The following is a 19997-nucleotide window of genomic DNA, read 5'->3' on the forward strand; positions in this document are numbered from 1 at the left end:
ACTTGAATGCACCTTAATGCTTTTGAATATGTTTTTAGACAATTAACAAAGGCTGGTCTTACTCTGAACTTAACGAAGTGTCGCTTTGCTAAACCGTCTACATTAATTTTAGGTCATGTAATAGATAGCACAGGTATACATGTAAACCCGGCTAAAACCATAGCTAATAAGCAGTTTCCTAGACCAACAGATGTTAAGTCTCTGTCTCGTTTCTTAGGCTTTACGGGATGGCATAGTAGGTTTGTACCCCATTATGCGGAGATAGTAGCTCCTTTGTACCGTCTTAAGTGTAAGAACATCCAATGGTTCTGGAGTGAGCAATGTGAAGAAGCCTTCTTGAAATTTAAAACAGCTATAGTACATGCTAATAACATTCTGTTTACCATTATGATACCAGTAAACATACGTACCTAACCACAGATGCTAGCAACATTGGTTTGGGCGCTATGCTTAGTCAAAAAGAGGGAAAGGTAGAATATCCTGTAGCTTACGCTTCTACCCTGCTTAATGCAGCGGAAAAGAACTATTCCACATATGAGAAAGAATGCTTAGCTTTATTTTGGGCTATTAATCGATTCAAGCATTTCTTGGAAGGAAAGGACTTCACAGTGATCACTGATGATAAAGCCATACAATGGCTTTACACACGCACTGACCCTTCATACCGCATATTACGTTGGATTATGTATCTGCAGACTTATAAATTTAAGGTAGAATATCGTAAAGGCGTAGAAAACGTGGTGGCGGACGCGTTGTCCAGAGATATTCCTCCCGAAGGCTATGCGTTAGGTGCGATACGCGATTCCTCCTCCATTGCTTCCTGTCATGGATACCTTTAATTTAGCGGATATTGCGCGTGAACAGGTATTGGATCTCTCTATCAAAAATTTAAAGACAGACTTAGAGACTAACGATAGGGTAAATACAGTGACGACCGCGGAGCCAACGGCGCCTGCTAGGCGAGAACGTCCTTACCCGGAGCGGGTTATTCTAAGTGGACGCCGGTTGGCGGGTAGAGGAACCACTGTGGGTCCTGCAGTACAACCTAGTGTATGTTCTAACGTCGCTCCAACCCTTGCTGGAGTGCCTTCCCGGGGTATTTCTCGGGGGGGGGGGCACTCCTGCGACGGTTGGCGACCCCGTATCCACCACCTCGACCATCATCTGCGTTATTGCCTACGCCTCCTCCTCCGTCAAACCAAGTTCGGGCATCATTGCCTACCCCGGCAATACCCTTCAACTTGACGGTCCACTTAACGCCCCGAACAACTTCGGGCGGGCTTGTATGCTATTGATGTGGGTGCCCGCACCACGTGCGGGATTGCCCTTATAGGAGGCGGGAAGACCGAAAAAACGTATTTCTTCCCTCCGAAAGAAAATACTTTCATCCGTATTGAGCGTCCAGTAGGGAGTAAGAATGTCCTTCTTAAATGTGTGGGGGATGCAGCGGACAGCTACATTTGGTCCTTCACACACAATATAATAATACTTATAGATATACTCATTCAGGCTCCAAATCATATGAACTTAACCCTAGGCCTATATCCATTCTAATAAAATGGAGTATCTAGCTAGAGGGAGCTCTATTGCACTACTTGAGCGCCCCTTGTCCAGATAGGCGGAACTAGAGATAAGGGGAAAGTATATATAACCTGACCAGCCTCAGGAACTGAGTTAGTCAAGTTAAGTGGTATAGTAGAGTTACTTTAATCAAGAAGCCTAGTCAGTAAGGAGTTCAGTTCAACACCCGAGTGGCTAACACCCGTCATCGGCGAGATAGACGGTCGACTTTCCAACCCTCCAACGGTTCAGTTCTAATAGCAAATTCCCGTGCTTATTATAGTACTCTAGTCGCATACCGTTGAAGTTAGGGCACAAGACACACTTGTTCACATGGCTCTCAACATCTCAGTAAGTGTTTATTATTAGTACGAGCATCCCTACTGGCGCTTCCCATATTTAGTACTACTCTCATGTAAATAGACCATAACAGGAGTTCATAATAACCCCCCTTCGGGGGGGGAAGTATGAAACTGGCCATAGAGCTAATGGTAAAAATCGCGAACAACAAGTTTCTGTCGTTGCGCATAGAATGGATTAGCCTGTTTATGGACATACAACCTTACAGTATATCGTAGTGGTATCTATGCTCCTTGGTTTTCGTTCCAAAACTTCCCTTGGCTGGAACCTCCGTCGAAAAGAAAAATGGCGATATGCAGGACGTAGAAACACGTTGCAATTCTTATATTAAAGATACTGGGAATAAATTTGTCCAAACCGTTTTAATTTCACCACGGAATTCTCACTCACACATATCACAACAAAACATTATTGACGATCGTTTAAATGTTTTGTAGAAAACTAGAAACCCCGACTAAAAGCCAACTTCTTAGCCAAGGCTTAATTTACACCGTTCCGACAGAAGCAGACGTGAGCCAGTTTCGCTCCCAAAATCACAAGATAAAAATAGTGCTAAACCGGAAGTGTGTAAGTTAATGCGCGTGGGCGCTAAAAAATGGGGTAACTATTTCTTTGGGAGATAAGCGGTGTGTGAATCCGCTGAGCTTTACGGCGAAACTTTGTTGTTACGGGCTTTTTAACCAGTTTCGTACTTCGGGCAATTATGAACTCCTGACCATAATCATCAATTATTTCTACACTGTGACTAACCCTTAAGATTATTTATTTCATTTCTTTTCAGCCTTTGCTAGTGCTCTAAGGTTGGGTTTGGAAAAGAGTGTACCCCCTTGGTCGGGAAAATATGTCTAACCCACAAAAAGACCTCGTAATGTCCCCATATAGATTAACATTACTAGATCGGTAAATAGAAAATCGCTAACGGATTTTTTCTTAATTACAGGTAAAGCATCCAGATATTTAAGCCCAGTTTTTAGAGGTACGTTCAACGAGATATTAGAAACGAAGCTCAAAAGAAGATTTTGAAGCTCGAGAGGAATTACAACCCAGGCACAATTTGACCCTAACGCGTTTCGAAATAACGACTTACCATGGTACGGGAAGGGTATCCTTCATTATTTCAACTTCCCTCTCTGTTGAAAAAAAGCTGCAGAACCAACAAGATCGCCTGAAAACGATAATCGGACAGTGTAAACATTGTGTCGTGGTTAAAAAAATCTCAGGGGCTTTGAATATAACGTCCCATTTCATTAAACACATCAAGGTGAGTATCCTTAACAATTCCTTTGTTAAATTTTTCTTGGCTAATTATAAACAATATACAAAAACTAGTTTCGCTTCGCAATCCTTAAAAAACTGCAATTATACTCAATCCTTGGCGAAACCAGGTCATTATTTAAAACCCACTAAGGGGTCAGAAAATAAAAAAAAGAAGACCTCGTAATGTTAAACCCCTTAGAGATCAACATTAGGAGATCGGATTGAGTATTGAAAACCGCTTACGGGTTTTTTCTCACTTACAGGCGAAGCATCACGAATTTTACGCTTTGTTTCTAAAGAAACGGGCATCTATGAAACGCAGCTCGCCTCAACCAGCAGAATTGGAAACACGGAATCGAAAAAAGTCGGAGGAGAGTGATATATTGAAAATATGTGGACAAGAGGATGTACTAGTATTGAATACTTTGCTTAACCAAAAGTAAGTGAATCATTTCAAGGATTCAGTCTGTTGGTCTACGCTCAAACCAAAAAATCTGAGGACGGCTTCTATTAAAGAGAATTACGAAAATTCATTCACTAAGATCACTTTCCAGGAATTTATCTACCGCAAAGAAAATTGGGGAAGGGTCTTACGCGAAAGTTTTCAAAATTAGATGTAAAGGGGAGTTTCAAGTATTGAAAATAGTTCCTGTTGATGGATTCAACCCAACAGGAAATTCGAGCACGAAGGAAATGTTTTAATTTCTAAAACTCAAAAGAAGTGCGCCGCTGACAAACGGGTGTGAGGTTAAAATTATTCATTTCACATAATCTAGGCTCGATAAAGGTGAGATTAATTAATTTTTAATTTTGTAAACTATTAAACATTTGTATATTAATATAGACGGAACACCCGTATAGAAAAAACTTGAACGATGAAGAGTTGTTCACCGGAACCGGTGACGAGCAGCATGATGTTCATCGTGCTATGAGACTTGAGACTTTGTGAGTTAAAAATTTTCCAGACTAAACGAATACTACTTTTTTTAATGATCAATTTTTGGCGTGATAATTGTAGTGTGTAGTAGGCTTACTGTTGCTATTGAAATAATAGAATATCACATTAATATTCACCATTGTCTTTGAATTGCGCGCTTAAATAGGGATGAATGGCAGGCACACAAGCGAATCATGAACAACATGTGGCTTTCATTTTTAATGAAAAGGTACAGCAATCGAAACGGATTCCTCTTCAAAAAAGACGCGGTTTCAAACAAAACTATAAGTAACTTTTTAAGGCGATTGACCGTTGCGATTCTGCCAAAGAGTTTGTGCATAAGGTCATTAAAGACATTACCAAATAAGTTGGTGAAACCATTTTTTTTAAAGAGATAAAAATTTCTTGTGACTCGACCGAGTTTGTTTTTAAAAAATTATGTGCCATTTCAAAAAATAATTCTTATTAAATAAATAATTCTTATTATTAAATAAATAATTCTTATTATTAAATAAATAATCCATATTATTAAATAAATAATTCTTATTATTAAATAAATAATTCTTATTATTAAATAAATAATCCATATTATTAAATAAATAATCCATATTATTAAATAAATAATCCATATTATTAAATAAATAATCCATATTATTAAATAAATAATCCATATTATTAAATAAATAATCCATATTATTAAATAAATAATCCATATTATTAAATAAATAATCCTTATTATTAAGTAAATAATCCTTATTATTAAGTAAATAATCCTTATTATTAAATAAATAATCCTTATTATTAAGTAAATAATCCTTATTATTAAGTAAATAATCCTTAATCCTTATGTTTAAGTAAATAATCCTTATGTTTAAGTAAATAATCCTTATGTTTAAGTAAATAATCCTTATTATTAAGTAAATAATCCTTATTATTAAGTAAATAATCCTTATTATTAAGTAAATAATCCTTATTATTAAATAAATAATCCTTATTATTAAATAAATAATCCTTATTATTAAATAAATAATAATTTATATTTAAATCAGTCTAAATAAACATATTATAGTTAAATGTTGAGATATTGTTGCATATTTAATGAAAAGAACAATGTTGCATATTTAATGAAAAGAACAATGTAAGATATTGGTCAATTTAGGCCCCCGGTCCGAGACCTGCGAGACTAAGCGTCTCAGTCGCGATATTACTACGACCAAGCCGCGAACACTTGGTTAGACACTAAAGGGCCTTTCCCGGCCATTTTCCCTTTTGAAGCCGTTGTGTCATTTAATAATGAATCACTCAACGCCCCTACCGACGTCGTTCATTAAATTTGCAAACGCTATGCCACATACGAACCCTCCCTCCTCTCACTCGCTCGTCAAGTTTTAGTGGTGGGTTTAACTGATCCAGCTATAAAAGCAATTGCGTCTGAGTCGTTACGTAAGAACACTCGAAACGCGTATTACCGACTCTCGGGCGAAATTAAGCGCCTCGTGTCCACGACCACGGTTCCTGTTGGAGCCTTTTCAAATGAATTCCCAGTTTTTATGACTTATTCGCTCCTCATTTTGAACGTGCGCGGTGTTGGCACGGACATCACTGCCATCCGGACCCGTAATTTCATCAATCGTTTTCTACCTTCTGTCGTTTGTCTACAGGAAACTAACGTCTCTGACGCCTTCTCTCGGTCGAATATTTGGACCACATGGAACTATGCTACCGGCACTTCCACCCGGGGCTCTGGGGTTCTGTGGCCTTGACCCCTGCCCTCAAAAACAGTCTTAAAGACGAAATCCTTCAATGGCTATGCCCTGTACTTACAACTACCCGCTCATACATTTTCGTCGCCGACCTCCGTTCATTTATTTAATGTCTACCTCCCCGCTAGTAGTGCCGCCTCCGCGCTTGAAACTATCGCGTTTGTGCGCGACGTTTTACATTCGATTGATCCTGAGGACACTGTTGTCCTAGCTGGTGATTTTAACTGTTACTTTCACCCAGATTTTGACCGTAACAATTGTAAAGAAAATCGCTTCGCTTTAAGCAGAGCCCAACGTGCTCTAGTGCAGGATTTTCACTTATTTGACGCATATACTACGCTTCATCCTTCGACGCCAAGTTACACGTGGCGCGCGCGTAATCATGGCAAACTTATTTCTGCCCGACTTGATCGTGTCTATATCCGTACTCCCCTGAAACTCAAAGCCGTGCGCCATATTCAGAGTTTTTCTCGTATCATGATGCCGTTGTTTGTGATTTTTTGAGCCGCTATTTATTCCGCGTTCCCCTCCGTTCTGGAGGCTTCCTTTTAATGCCTTAAATGAAATATCCTTTGTCGATGCTATGCGTGCTCATCTCCAGTCTCTGATCTATGTCAAACCTCCGCAGCTCCCTGTGGTGCCGTGGTGGTTCAATGTCGTTAAGCCGGAGATAAAGCGCTTTAGCGTTCTTTTTGGCACAGTAAGAAGGTTTCTTATAACCAGGAACTTCTACGATTAGAATTATTAGTGGCCACCTCTGATCCCGACTCCTTGGAGAGAAGGGTCCATGTTGAACGCCTCAACGAGTTTTTGATGCATCAATTCGCCTCCTCATTTTTTCATGCCCGTGAATCCCACTTCCATTCAATGGATACTCCCTCGCGAGACTTTTAGCGAATGGAGAAACGAGCCGCTTCGGCTACCGTGATGTCGGGCTATAACTCCGGCACGAGGACGTTGATTTACAGTCCCCCCGGCTTATTTTGTAAGAGTGAGTGCAGAATGCGTTAATCGGATAGCGTTCGTAATGGCGGTAAATGCAAGGATTTTAAAATTTTCCAAAATGTTTTCACCAACTTGCGGCGGACAAAAAATTTTTTAAATATTTTTCAGACTCCTGACAGTTTAGTTAATTATTTATTTATCCCTACTCGAGGTTACCTCAGCTCTTAAGCGTTTGTCCCGAGGGAGGGCCAGCGGTCGTGACGGCATATCCGTTGAATTCTATCTGACATTTTGGCCTTTGTTGGGTGAGATCCTACATTCGTTCTTTCGCGAAATTAATCAACATCCTGATTACTGGAGTCGCTTCGCTGATTCGGTGGTCTCACTGCTCCCCAAGTCCGGGAACCTGCTTGATCTCGCGAATTGGCGCCAAGTGTCGCTTACCAATGCCGATTATAAAATTTTTGTCAGAGTTTTACCTTCCCGCTTAAACGAGGTCGTCGGCGAGCTTGTTCACAAGACCCAAACTTACTCTATCCCTGGCAGAACAATCTACGATACCCTGACCATCCTATGCGATGGCATTGCCCTAGCCAATGCAGGCGATGAGCTCTCGTCAGCATTGACTTTCGCAAGGCTTTCGATATGGTTGGTCATGAGTATTTGTTTAACCTTCTGTCACGCTATGGTTTTCCTCCGGAGTTTTTACAGCGTATCCGTATCTTGTATTGTGATTCTCACTTCCGTGTTAATGACACTCTTACCAGTAATATCCCTTTTGCTCGTGGCATTAGGCAAGGGTGCCCGCTTTCCGGCTTAATTTTCGTTTTATGCATGGAACTCCTCCTCACCTTACTCCGCCGAAATATCCCTCGCTCCCACGCTCCTGCTTACTTTTCCGTAGTTACAGCCGCCTTCGCCGTTGACCTTACGTCATTACTCCGTACTGAACAAGATTTCACAATCCTTGATCGATTCCTAGCCTTTACTCTCGTGTTTCGGTGGCTCAGGTTAATTACGGCAAGCCATTTATTCTCTGGTGCGGTGCCTGGTATAAAAACCCCCCACCCTGCACATACCGACCCCATCCCGGAGTGATGGTGGCAAATTTCTCGGGGTTTACTTGGGTAATTCTGACACCTTCTTGCACCGTAATTGGCCTGAGCTTTCAGCTCGTCTGCGGGTGTGCTGGGCAGATGGCATCGGTTTCGACATTTATGTTCCTTCACTGGCAGGGTCTTGCTGGCTAACCAGTTAGCGGCCTCCGTTTTATGGCATCGCCTCAAGGTGCTCCATCCCCCCAATACCGTTGTCACGGATTGGCAATCTAGTATCGTTAATTTTCTTTGGTCAGGAATTCACTGCGTGCCGTTCCGGTCGCTTTAAGGCGAATGCATACATACGCCGCTGAGCCGTTGCCGCTCTCCGTTGTCGCCGGCGCGCATGCGCTAAACCATCTCGGTTCATGCCGCGCCGTGCTCCGCTTGCCGCTCGTGAGCCCTGACGAGAATAGGATATTTTTCTATTTTCGCCGAAGGTAACGGAACGGCGGAGAAGCGCAATCCAATCACGACAGTTTAGACGATCACGTGGTTTCTTTTGAAAGCAGACGAATATATTATTTATATAATATATATTATTATTATATATATTTATTTATATATATTATTATTACATATATTTATTTATATATATTATTATTTTACATAATATATATTTATATATATTATTATTTTACATAATATATATTTATATATATTATCATTATATATTTATTTATATATACATTTTTATTTTATATATATATATGTATATTTTATTACATAATTACATGCGGTCCGTATATAGTGTATAATATGGATTTGGAAATCTCCTTGTTGCCGCCTCTTGAGAAATATACCTTTAAGACACTTGGTTCTCTCTCTCTTGTTTATATTATTAACAAGTAAAGTTAATAATAATTTTCGTCGTCTCAAGAGCAATAAATGGGAATCCATTTTACCCAAGTATTCGTCTGCTACTGGGTTTCATTATATTTTGTGCCTACAACGCCACATATATCTATGGAAATCGGTGGCGTAGGTGCTAGCGACGCGTCAAACCAAACTGTAGGTGTGCATGATTTTCCGCTGACGCGCTCCGTTGGCCGTTGCCGCTACCGTTCCGTTTACCGCTCCCAAACCCATGTATGCATCCGCCTTAACGTTGACACGGCGGGCTTGGTCTCGTCCATATTTAAAGCAAAATTGACGCTTTTCGAGCAGTTTTATTACACCGATTATTGGTCTTACGCCCAAATCCAATATCTCACGCACTTTTTCGTAAATTCATTCCACAGATTCTCACTTTTCGCATTGTTTATATGATGCCTCTCACACTAGCACCGGAATACCTTTCTACGCAAACGCCATTAACTCCTGGTATAAGATTAACCCTAAGATCTCCCCGTTACTCTCCTCTAGATATGCCTTTCTAGGGATTCCAATAGTTTCTTCCCCGTTTATCACTAACGTCACAGGTCACCGCCTCACCCAAGATTTGTTTGGTTGCCTTGTGAGCATTCGTGTGCGCGTTTTGGGGGACCTTTTGGATGACCGAGGACGCTGGCGACCACAGGGTTCTTTGTTGCTGGGTCGCCCCCCTTCACGAATGCTCATCGCTTGTGTCCGCCAGGTAATCCATTCATGCATCCACTCTTTGCCGGCCGTTTTTACAGCTAGAGGCCTCAATCAGTTCACCCCTGGTGGTGATTTGAGCCTATACTCCACGTACCGTTTTGGTAATTCTGAGCGAAAGCTTATGATTACCAATTCCGTAACAACCTCTGCGCTATATAAATTAGTTGTCTCGAACCGTTTCTCTCCCACGCAACCAGTCACTCCCCCGAATACCGCTCTCATTCCATCTCTTCAGTGGTGGAATGGTCGTCAGCTCTCCCCATTAAACAGTAGAGCGGAACTCTGTGTCCGTTGGCGAGTTCTTCATGGTTCTCTCCCTCATCCCACGCGTCTCTCCCACATTGTCCTTCCCATGGACAACAGGTTTTGCCTGTTCTGTCCCGCGCCTGGCTCGTTTCTCCATATATATTATTTTTGCCCTTACGTTACATCCGTTTTAAAAGTTATAAATGACCGTGTAACCGTCCACAGCCAGAACCTCCTGCCCGGCAAAAAACCGCGTCGTCTGCTTTACTCATTAAGTATTTTTTATACTAAATTTTGTATAATGTTAAATTGTCCTGAAGTGGCGCCTTAAGCGCCACTGCTGTCAACCTTGTTAAAACACATTTTTCGCGGGTATAAAAACCCCCGCCTACAGTCTGTAAAAGGGCAGACTAGTCAGTGTTCGCGTTAAGACCAGTTTATTGTTTTCTTTAAACGCTCAATAAAAGTTCTTTTGTATTCAACTCTGAGTCTATCCTTATCATGGACAATAAGTCCTTTAAACGGGAACCTGGGAACTTCTTAATTGCTAGTTTTAATTTAATTTCTTTGCGAGCCGTGAAATAAGGCCCCCTTTCCTACATTTAAATTTTACGGTTACAACCGCCTTTTCAGATAGAAAGGCCACCGCCACCCACCAGAACACTTTTGGTCTTTGGTCGCTTCCCCAGGGAGGAATCATACCATTTGTAATTTCACTTTTGTCATTACCATGGTTGTTCTAACTGAGATTTATGCCGCTCTTTCTCATATCGCTCTGCCAGCCTATCCTTTCACACATTATGTTTGAAGAAAAGCCTATAGTTGCCTATAGTTTTCGTTTTGGGTTTTCTGGTTCTTTTGGGGAGAGCTTTACAAATTAGTAGCGCCGGACTGAAACAACACTACTAATTAGGGATAATTATGCTTCGCGACTTTGTGGTACTAGTCAAATGATTTTAAGCCGTGTTCATTGGGAACAGTAACAAATTTATTTTAATACAAATTAAAGAAAGTTGAAGTTGAATAAATGTTCTTTTGGAACCTAACTTAATTTCTGCATTGGGCAGATCCCTTTTGGGGCTGACTCGAACTTGCGAGAGCAAAAAGCGTTCTAGTTAAAAAAGAGTTAAGAATTTAACTGATTCATGGTGGTTCGGGGAGAAAAAGTCGTAGAAAAAAGGGGGTATGAAGCAAGGAGCACTGTATTGTTGCTAGCTACTGCTTGACAGGGGTCTTTTAACCCCTCGAAATTTAAGGTGCGTCCCGGTTTTTTCCCCGTACCACAAGAATTCATCTTTGACGTGAATGCAAATAAAACAAGATAAAAATCTACAAAAGGGACTAAGGTTATCGACCAAAAATAGAAAAAAAGTATAAACATAAGTAAATATAACATAAGTAAAAATTACACACAAGTAAATTACACAATTCAAATTTTTGTATTTCGCGCGTAATTAATCTTAATCTTACAAGATATTTAACACTCCCCACCGGTAATAATTTTATTACCTAGTGGCTAATTAAACGGTTTCTGTAATTTCAAGATTACATAAATGCTGCACGGCGCGCCTTATTTCACTGCCGTTTGTGGTCTTAATGACGCAAGATCTAATTTTTTGGTCACGTCCGATTATCACCTCCGAGATGCGACCGATGGACCACATATGGCGCGGCTGTTTATCTTCACAAATGATGACGATGTCACCCACTTTAAACACACTTTGATTTTTCGCGTTTTTGGAATGGTGGCTAGATCTCAGTTCCATAATGTACTCATGACGCCACCTCTTCCACATTTTCTCGATCAAGAGCTCGCGATATTTTAATCGTTTCGTTAATTCGATTCGCGTTTGCGGCACATTTTGTATGTTTAAGCTTATTGGAGGTAAGGTTGTGAGCCTACGTCCAATTAAAAACTCGGCGGGGGTGAGGGGGTTGGTTCGTTAATATCGCTATAACTGAAGGTAATGGGTCGCGAATTAATGAAGGCCTCCGTCTCAGTTAATATGGTTTCCAATTCCGTAAATGTTAAAGAGGCACGGCCCATTATCTTTTTTAGGGAGGTTTTGACGGACCGAACCAACCTCTCCCACCAGCCCCCGTACCATGCCGCTCGCTCTATAATGAATTTCCATGAAATTCCTCGAGCTGCATAAAACTCCTTCAGTTTTGGGGAGTCTAGTTTTTGCCAAATAAGCTTCAAATCAGAATTTGCCTTCTTAAAGGTCTTTGCATTGTCTGTATAGACAATGGTGGGAATACCCCTTCTAGCTATGACCCTCCTGAAAGCCATCAGAAACTCGTCCGTGCTCAACGATGGCACCAGCTCTAGATGAACCGCGCGGGTGACCGCGCAAGTTACCAGGCAAATGTATGATTTTTTATCCTGATTATTCACTCTTGTTATCAGGGGCCCAGCAAAATCTATGCCCACTACGGAGAAAGGTGGGGCTTCGTTAATCCTGTCTTTGGGCAGGGGTGCGGTAGGCATGTCGCCTGGCTTCGCCCGGATTTTTTTGCAAGTGACGCAACATTTTACGATGGTTTGCCCTAATTGTCTGCCAGCCGGCACCCAGTATCTCTCTCTTAATTGCGTCAGAGTATCTCTTACCCCTCCATGGAATGTTTGCTGGTGGCTTCTGACCATCAAGAGTTTTGTGAGAATATGTTTCTTGTTTAGAACAATGGGGTGCTTCTCTTGGTATGTTAAGGAGGACTCTTGTAAACGTCCACTGACGCATAGTACGCCGTGTTCGTTTAGCAGGGGCCTTAGAGTAGCGATTTTTGAATTTCTATCAATGTTCTTTCCACTTTCTAGAGCTCTAATTTCGGGGGCGTAATCTTGGGCTTGTGCCGCTTTAATCCACAATAATTCGGATTTGTTCATTTCCTCCGAGCTAATGGGACCCTCCAATGTCTTACCCTTTTTCCCAATGTTAGCAACGCGCAAAAGATAGGCCGTGACGCGTAGCGCTTTGTTGAGGGAGCTGTACTTAGTTAAATCTATCAAATTTTGAATTCCCGCTACCTTGTTCGAGCTTACCGATAACACTGTTTTTCTCCTTTCCCCTTCAACTAGGCCTAAATTGATTTCTGTCTTTATTCCCTGTGGCCAACTAGTTTTGGGTTCTCGAAGCCAAGGGGGGCCTCCCCACCATCGCTCGCTTTGGGCTAGATTTTTCGCCGTGATTCCCCTCGTGGGTAGGTCGGCAGGGTTGTCTTTGCCAGGACAATGAAACCAATTTTGTTTTGCGGTTAAATTTTGTATCTCGGTTATGCGGTTGGACACATATGGCTTCCAAATTGTCTTATCACCCCTTACCCAACCCAGAGCAACCATCGAATCCGTCCAGAAATAGGTTGATTTCATATCATCACCAAAGATTTCCTTAACGTGATTGGTTAACCTGGCCCCCAAGAGACATCCGGTTAGCTCTAGCCGGGGCAAGGTTAGTTCCTTAAGCGGGGCTACACGGGTTTTTGCTGTTACTAAGGTTACGCCCGTTTCTCCCGATTCCAACTGAAACCTAACGTAAATTGCAGCGCAGTAGGCCTTTAAACTCGAATCGCAGAAGCAGTGCAGCTCAAGCTCCTTGATTTTGCCATTGAAATTTGAAAAATAATACCTAGGTATGTGCATTTTGTTGAGATTTTCCAAATCATGGCGCCAAGATTCGAACTCTAATTTAAGCCTTGAGGGCAGTTCGCTATCCCAATCTTGGATACACTCCCACAATTTTTGAAAAAGAATTTTCGCGGTTATGGTGAACGGGGATAGAAGCCCTAGGGGGTCAAAGATTTGCGAGATAAAGCTTAACACTTGCCTCTTGGTTACTTTCATAGCTTTTCCTACTTCTCTGAGTATTGACAGATCGAAAGAGAAAGAATCACAACATGAATTCCATTTTAGCCCTAAAATCTTCCTAACTTTATTTTGTGATTCATGGTCAAAATATTATGCTTCACCCCTTTCGTTATGCTCTGACCAAAGTCGTGCTAGCTCTGCGGAATTGGTTCCCCATTTTCTAAATGTCATGTGCGTCTTTTTGGCTAGTTCGGCCGCACCCACTGATATCTCTAAAGCCTGTTTTTCACTTTGGCCTCCCGTAGTGAGGTCATCTACAAATAAGTCATTATTGACCTTTTTCCTTACAATCTCTGGGACGTTTTTGGTCTCTTGCACGTGGTATTTTATGGTTCCCGCTAAAAGAAAGGGGCTTGAAGTTACGCCAAATGGGACTCTAGTCATTCTAAGGACCCTAAACTCATTATTTTTTAATCTTCCATTTTCTTCGGTCACCCATAAAATTCTAACCGAGTCCTTATCCTCTTCCTCCAAATTAATTTGCAAAAAGGCCTTTTCAATGTCGGCCACAATGGCCACACTATTGTATCGAAATCGTAACAACAATAACATGAGGTCAGGAACGAGGTTAGGTCCTGCCGCTAGGCAATCATTTAATGAGGGTACTCCGTAGGCGTGTGACGAGCCGTCTAATACTACCCGAAATTTGGTAGTTGTCTCCCCATTTCTTTTTTTCTACCCCCTGATGTGGGTGATAGTAAGTCCCTGGCTTAGATAATTTCAATTCTTCCCTTGGAACCTCTTCAATAATTCCCTGATTCAACCACTCATTGATCACCCCCTTGTACTCTTCATAGTAATTAGGGTCTTTCTCGAATCTCCTAACCTGTGTAAGCATTCTTTTCAAAGCTACGTTGTAATTATCTGGCAGGGATTCGCGTCTCACCTGCCATGCAAATTTGACGCAATAGCGCCCTTGTTTCTCGTCAAAGTTTATTTCCTCGAAAAGGGTGGTCAATGTTTGGTCCTGCTGAGGGTCCATTGTTTCCCTATTGTCTATACCAATGCTCTCTAAATCAAAGAATTTCTTCAATGTCTCATTTACTCGCTTTTGTCCTAACTGTATTAGCAAAGTTGACACCTGATTGGTTCCTACTCCCAGGGAGTTTTTACTTCTTTTTATGGGACCCTGGATGCACCATCCCAATTTAGTTTCTATTGCTACCAACCTTGGTCCCATTCTATCAATTTTTCCACTAACTGCGAGCCAATAATAATCTCCTCCCAATAGAACTTCAATTTCTGAACCTCGCTGATTTGCTTCCCTTACGTTGTCCGCTAATTGGTAACCCTTGCTTTTAACAACCTTCTCTAAATCCAAAGCGTTCATTTCCGTAAACGCATGGCATAAAAAGGGAAGCACAACTGCTAAAATCTCAATGGATTCTTGTGGGTTTTCTCTATTTTCCAATTTGACCTTAACTATGTCCGCCTTACGCTCTGTGGCTATTTCTTGTAGGAAGGGAAAGACATCTGGCTCGGACACTCCTACTTTGGGTAAATTTAATTGTTTAGCAACCTTTTGTTTAATGAAGCTAACCTGACTGCCATTATCTAGGAGAGTTCTAACTACGCAGTGGTTTTGATTATTTAGTGGGTCCTTTATCTTGGCTAATGCGGTTTGGAGCAAGATTTGTTCATCTTTATTGGCTATTATTGGGGCAGTGGCTAAGGTTACGGAATTTTCAGTGATCGCTACTCCTTCCCTAGGTTTCTTATGTGATGGGTTATCCTCACAAATAACAAAATTATGTTTTTTGCCACATTGCTTGCAAGTTTTGAACCTGGACATGCACCTTCTAGCACCATGACCAAGGCGAAGACAGGTGTAGCATCTGTTGCTATTTCTAATTTCAGCTTTCTTTTCCTCTATGGTAAAATTAGAGCATTGGGGCGACGGGTGACCATTGTTTTTGCAAAATATACAATATTGATTTTCTTGGGGCTTTTGCTGCACCCCCATCGACAGAGCTGAGGCCGATGCCGGGTGCCTACTTTTTAATTTTGACCTATCCTGGTGACCCTCCGCTTTTCCCGCGCTTTCTGTTGTCGCTGGGCTCGCGCCAAGCATGTCTCACATTTCGCGGCTTTCAACCTAATCCCTTATGAAACTAATTAATTTATCAGCATCCCATTCCGTGCCGTTAGATTGGGGCTTATTTTTTACACAAAACTCTGTTCTTATCTCATTTGGCAAACAACGGAGTAGAGCTGGGCAAAGGAAAGCGGCCTTTTCGGCCACGTTCACTTTCAAGGCCTTAAGACTACGTAAGCTTATTTCTGTAGTATCTAACAAATTTCTAAGGGCCTTAACATTAGTGGCATCACGGACCTGCGGTAATTCCTTAAGCTTATTTATGTGGGTATGTGCCGCGATACCATTTCGTTCGAATCTTTGCTTTAACAAACCGACTGCTAAGTCATACGATTCTTCGCATTCTACGAATCCGTCTATTGTTTGAAGAGCCTTACCACTTAGATAAATAAACTTTTCTACCTTATTCAGCCGAGTGTTATTATCTACCGTTGCCTGAAACCGAGCCCAGAAGTTATTCCATTTGGAGAAGTCCCCGGAGTAAGTGCTGATAGTGAGCTGAGGCAGTTTTACTTCCATTCGGTTGTTTCTTGTTGGGATGGGATGAACTGGCGAAGCGTTGCCCGTTTGAGCCCCTAAGTTCGATCCACTGATTGGCGAGGACCCGGTGCCCGTAGTATTAAGCTGCGGCGTGGTATTTACCACGTTTCCCGCGGCGTTGAGCGTCGGCATGATATTGGCGGGAACGTTTAAATTTCCCGCGGGGTTGAGAGGCGGCTGGACGCCGCTCCCGTAGATCGCCGGTGGTGGGACGTTGCTTGATGCCGTAACGTTGGTCAGTGCCGGCGTTGGATTTCCTCCCGTCACCGAGACGGTTGACCCGGGACCCGATAGCCCCAAAGTTGATACCTGGGCCTTTCTAATTTCTCTTTGCGTTTTGGCCTTCATTTCTGTGATTTCTTCACGGCGTTTTATGGCTTCATCTGTTTCCATTTGGACCTCGTCTTCGATCAAAGCCTCGACTTTTGCGTCTATTTTGATTAATTCGTCTTCCTTTACGAGCAGTACCACAAGAGCATCCTCGTAATCTTCTAGCTCGGCGGTTCCATCCTTGATGTATCCTTTAATTTTATTGATGATTCTTGTGGCAGCGGCTCTGGCACTTTTGCGAATACCTTTGGCTAATTTAAGTTCCTTTGACTCTTGTACATTATATGGAGGTGTTGCACTATTGCTCAGGATTCCGGGAGGTTGCTGGTTTGATGTCGTGGAATTCGTAGTACCCGTAGCCACTTTTTGCGACAGTTAATTTTCTTATCTATAATGCACCTAACTATCCCGGGTTTGTTAGCACCATGAAGAAAAGCCTATAGTTGCCTATAGTTTTCGTTTCGGGTTTTCTGGTTCTTTTGGGGAGAGCTTTACAAATTAGTAGCGCCGGACTGAAACAACACTACTAATTAGGGATAATTATGCTTCGCGACTTTGTGGTACTAGTCAAATGATTTTAAGCCGTGTTCATTGGGAACAGTAACAAATTTATTTTAATACAAATTAAAGAAAGTTGAAGTTGAATAAATGTTCTTTTGGAACCTAACTTAATTTCTGCATTGGGCAGATCCCTTTTGGGGCTGACTCGAACTTGCGAGAGCAAAAAGCGTTCTAGTTAAAAAAGAGTTAAGAATTTCACTGATTCATGGTGGTTCGGGGAGAAAAAGTCGTAGAAAAAAGGGGGTATGAAGCAAGGAGCACTGTATTGTTGCTAGCTACTGCTTGACAGGGGTCTTTTAACCCCTCGAAATTTAAGGTGCGTCCCGGTTTTTTCCCCGTACCACAAGAATTCATCTTTGACGTGAATGCAAATAAAACAAGATAAAAATCTATAAAAGGGACTAAGGTTATCGACCGAAAATAGAAAAAAAGTATAATCATAAGTAAATATAACATAAGTAAAAATTACACACAAGTAAATTACACAATTCAAATTTTTGTATTTCGCGCGTAATTAATCTTAATCTTACAAGATATTTAACAATGTTAACCAAGCAACTTCACTAATCATTAACCAGATTGCTGCCCGTTTTAAGGCGGAACGATCCCGTGTCCTGTCTGATACTGATTTAGTCCAATTTACTTTACGTTGGGGCTTTATATAATTATTTTTGGAGCTAATGCAAATATAATATGGGGATCTAAATTAATTGTTTATCGTTTGTTAGCCAGGGCCTTCTGCCTTGGTTAGGTATTTTATGCTATTAAATTTCATTTCGTTTGGACATTTAAACCAGCTCTAGTTATTACTCCTACATTCATACCCTAGACTTTAATTGAACCCACAGTCAGATTTCGAGACGCCTATGTTTTCCGCTAGTACAGGGAAACAAGAAAAAAAGCGGTTACAATGTTTCTTTTGAAGATTTTAACTGCCAGCCGGCTCTTGATCTTTGGCTAGATGCAGCTAATAGAAAGTTCAATACATCTTAAGACATTTAAGTAATAATTGTGATAATATAGTAAATGTTAACTATTAATGATAGAGGATTTAAGTTAGTCAAAAATTAATTCGCCTCGTGATCCATTTGTGTTTTTTTTTAATTTATCATTACTCAATAAAGACTTACAGTTCTTAATTTAAAACTCCAATATTTTGAAATACCCATAATTTCGCCACAAATTACGATAGCCTGATTTTTCATGCTAAAAATGGTAGGTGGCACCGTGTCGTTTTTTTAAATTAAAATCTTAGGCTCTACTGGCCAAATATCCAGTTTTAAAAAATCCCTATTTCTCACATTGAACTAACTAATCATTTTAAAGGCCAATTTACTTTTAAAAAAAGGTTTTCCTAAAGATGTTTTTTTCATTCCCTGTAAAAAATGTTCCCGTGCATTACGCAACACTGTCTGGATAGTAGAGGATAGACTCACGAGTTCACGAAACATGAAATCTTAGCTTACGAAGCCTTGGTTTCTCTCTTGCAACACAGGCAGAATTGCTGAAATACGATTCCCGAGGTGAACTTACCTTTTTATTGACTAAAAACCTTATTTGAGGTTTCTGTTAAAAACTGAAATTTGTACAAAACTCAGAGAAACTCTTGATTTCTACCGGCCAAAATGATTTTCGATTTTTCTACAAGAGGCAGCTTCAAGAAAGATCGACACACTTGCCCAGTAACCTGTCCACAATCAATAATATACTGCGGAGGATTTGAGCCCGATAGGTAAGTTTTAATCCACATCTGAGCATACTTAGCGGTTGTGGCCGGCTTCGAATCCCAGATATTCCCAGTCCCCCCAAAAACCGGTTTCAATCCGTGAAATTCCCAGCCTCCAAAAGCCGGGTTTCAAATCTGTGAAATTCCCAGTCTCCCCAAAAAAACCAGCTTTCAAATCCGTGAAATTCTCAGTCCCCCCCCCCCAAAAAATAGCTTTCGTATGGAGCAGAGCCTCGTTGAAAACCAATGTGATAAGACAAGTTTTTTCAGAAGGCTTTTTTAAGGCATTTATTTTTGCTGCAATATTTCATAGATTTGGGAGTCAAGGGAATATTTCTAAATGGCCGAGGCTAATTTGGAGAGAGATATTTATGAAAACCCTAATTTTGGGCATGGGGAGCATTTTTTCCAAAGGGTTTCACTGAGGAATTGGGGAGAATTTTTCCCGTGTATGGATGATGCCCGAAAGGCTCATTTACATGCACGATTGTAGCTCGTAAAAACCGGATTTTGCTTGAAATATTTTAAATCTTTTCTGCACAAGCTCAAGCTCGGCCATTTACATGACTGCTTGTAGCTTCGCTTGTTCCTTGGTTTGGTTTTTTACAAGCTCAATCCGCAACCAAAACGAATTTGGTTTTTTTCTAGCAAGCGCCAAAAAAAAGCCACCGCCATCAATGAAATTTTCGTTTTTAATCATTTTGACAAAATTTTAACTATGCCTCCATGTGCCGCGAGGTAGCCGAGACTGTAATCTCGAACAGGGCCGACAGGGTTCAGATAGGAGGACCAGAATTGTTCGAAGAGGTGGACGAAACGTATTTACAAAATACCACCGTGGAGCTCAATTGGCCGGAGAGACCATCTGCATCTTTGGCATTTACTGCAGAGATACAAAAGATGGTCTCTTTTTAAGGGTAAAAGATGGTCTCTTTTTAAGGGTCAAAAATAAGTCCAGGGCGGTTTTATGGACGCAAATGTCTAAATATATAGCCCCTGGGTCCGTTATAGTTTCGGACGGTGCCCCAATGTACATGAATTGTACTTTGATGAGGTTTTAGGAACATCTGACTGTCCTTCATAAGTATGAGTTTGTGAATTTTTAGGATTCACGAGCTCATACCAATAACATCG

The 19997-nt window shown here is 41.2% G+C and overlaps 2 protein-coding genes across 2 annotated transcripts; both read right to left on the minus strand.

Moving 5' to 3' along the window:
• Positions 1-11655: 11655 nt before the first annotated feature.
• Positions 11656-13587, minus strand: LOC149685264 (uncharacterized). Its single transcript, XM_089870986.1, has one exon. It carries the CDS (start codon positions 13585-13587, stop codon positions 11656-11658), a length of 1932 nt encoding a protein of 643 aa, XP_089727112.1.
• Positions 13588-13701: 114 nt separating this feature from the next.
• LOC149685265 (uncharacterized) lies at positions 13702-15682 on the minus strand. The gene is made up of 2 exons (XM_089870987.1): positions 14251-15682; positions 13702-14192 (listed from the first exon to the last, which is right to left on the minus strand). Exons 1-2 carry the CDS (start codon positions 15680-15682, stop codon positions 13702-13704), a joined length of 1923 nt encoding a protein of 640 aa, XP_089727113.1.
• Positions 15683-19997: the final 4315 nt, after the last annotated feature.

Source organism: Phalangium opilio, unplaced genomic scaffold, assembly GCF_054372755.1.
Source record: "Phalangium opilio isolate 3A_F unplaced genomic scaffold, DU_Popi_V2 ptg000032l_1, whole genome shotgun sequence".
Classification (NCBI taxonomy): Eukaryota; Metazoa; Arthropoda; class Arachnida; order Opiliones; family Phalangiidae; genus Phalangium; species Phalangium opilio.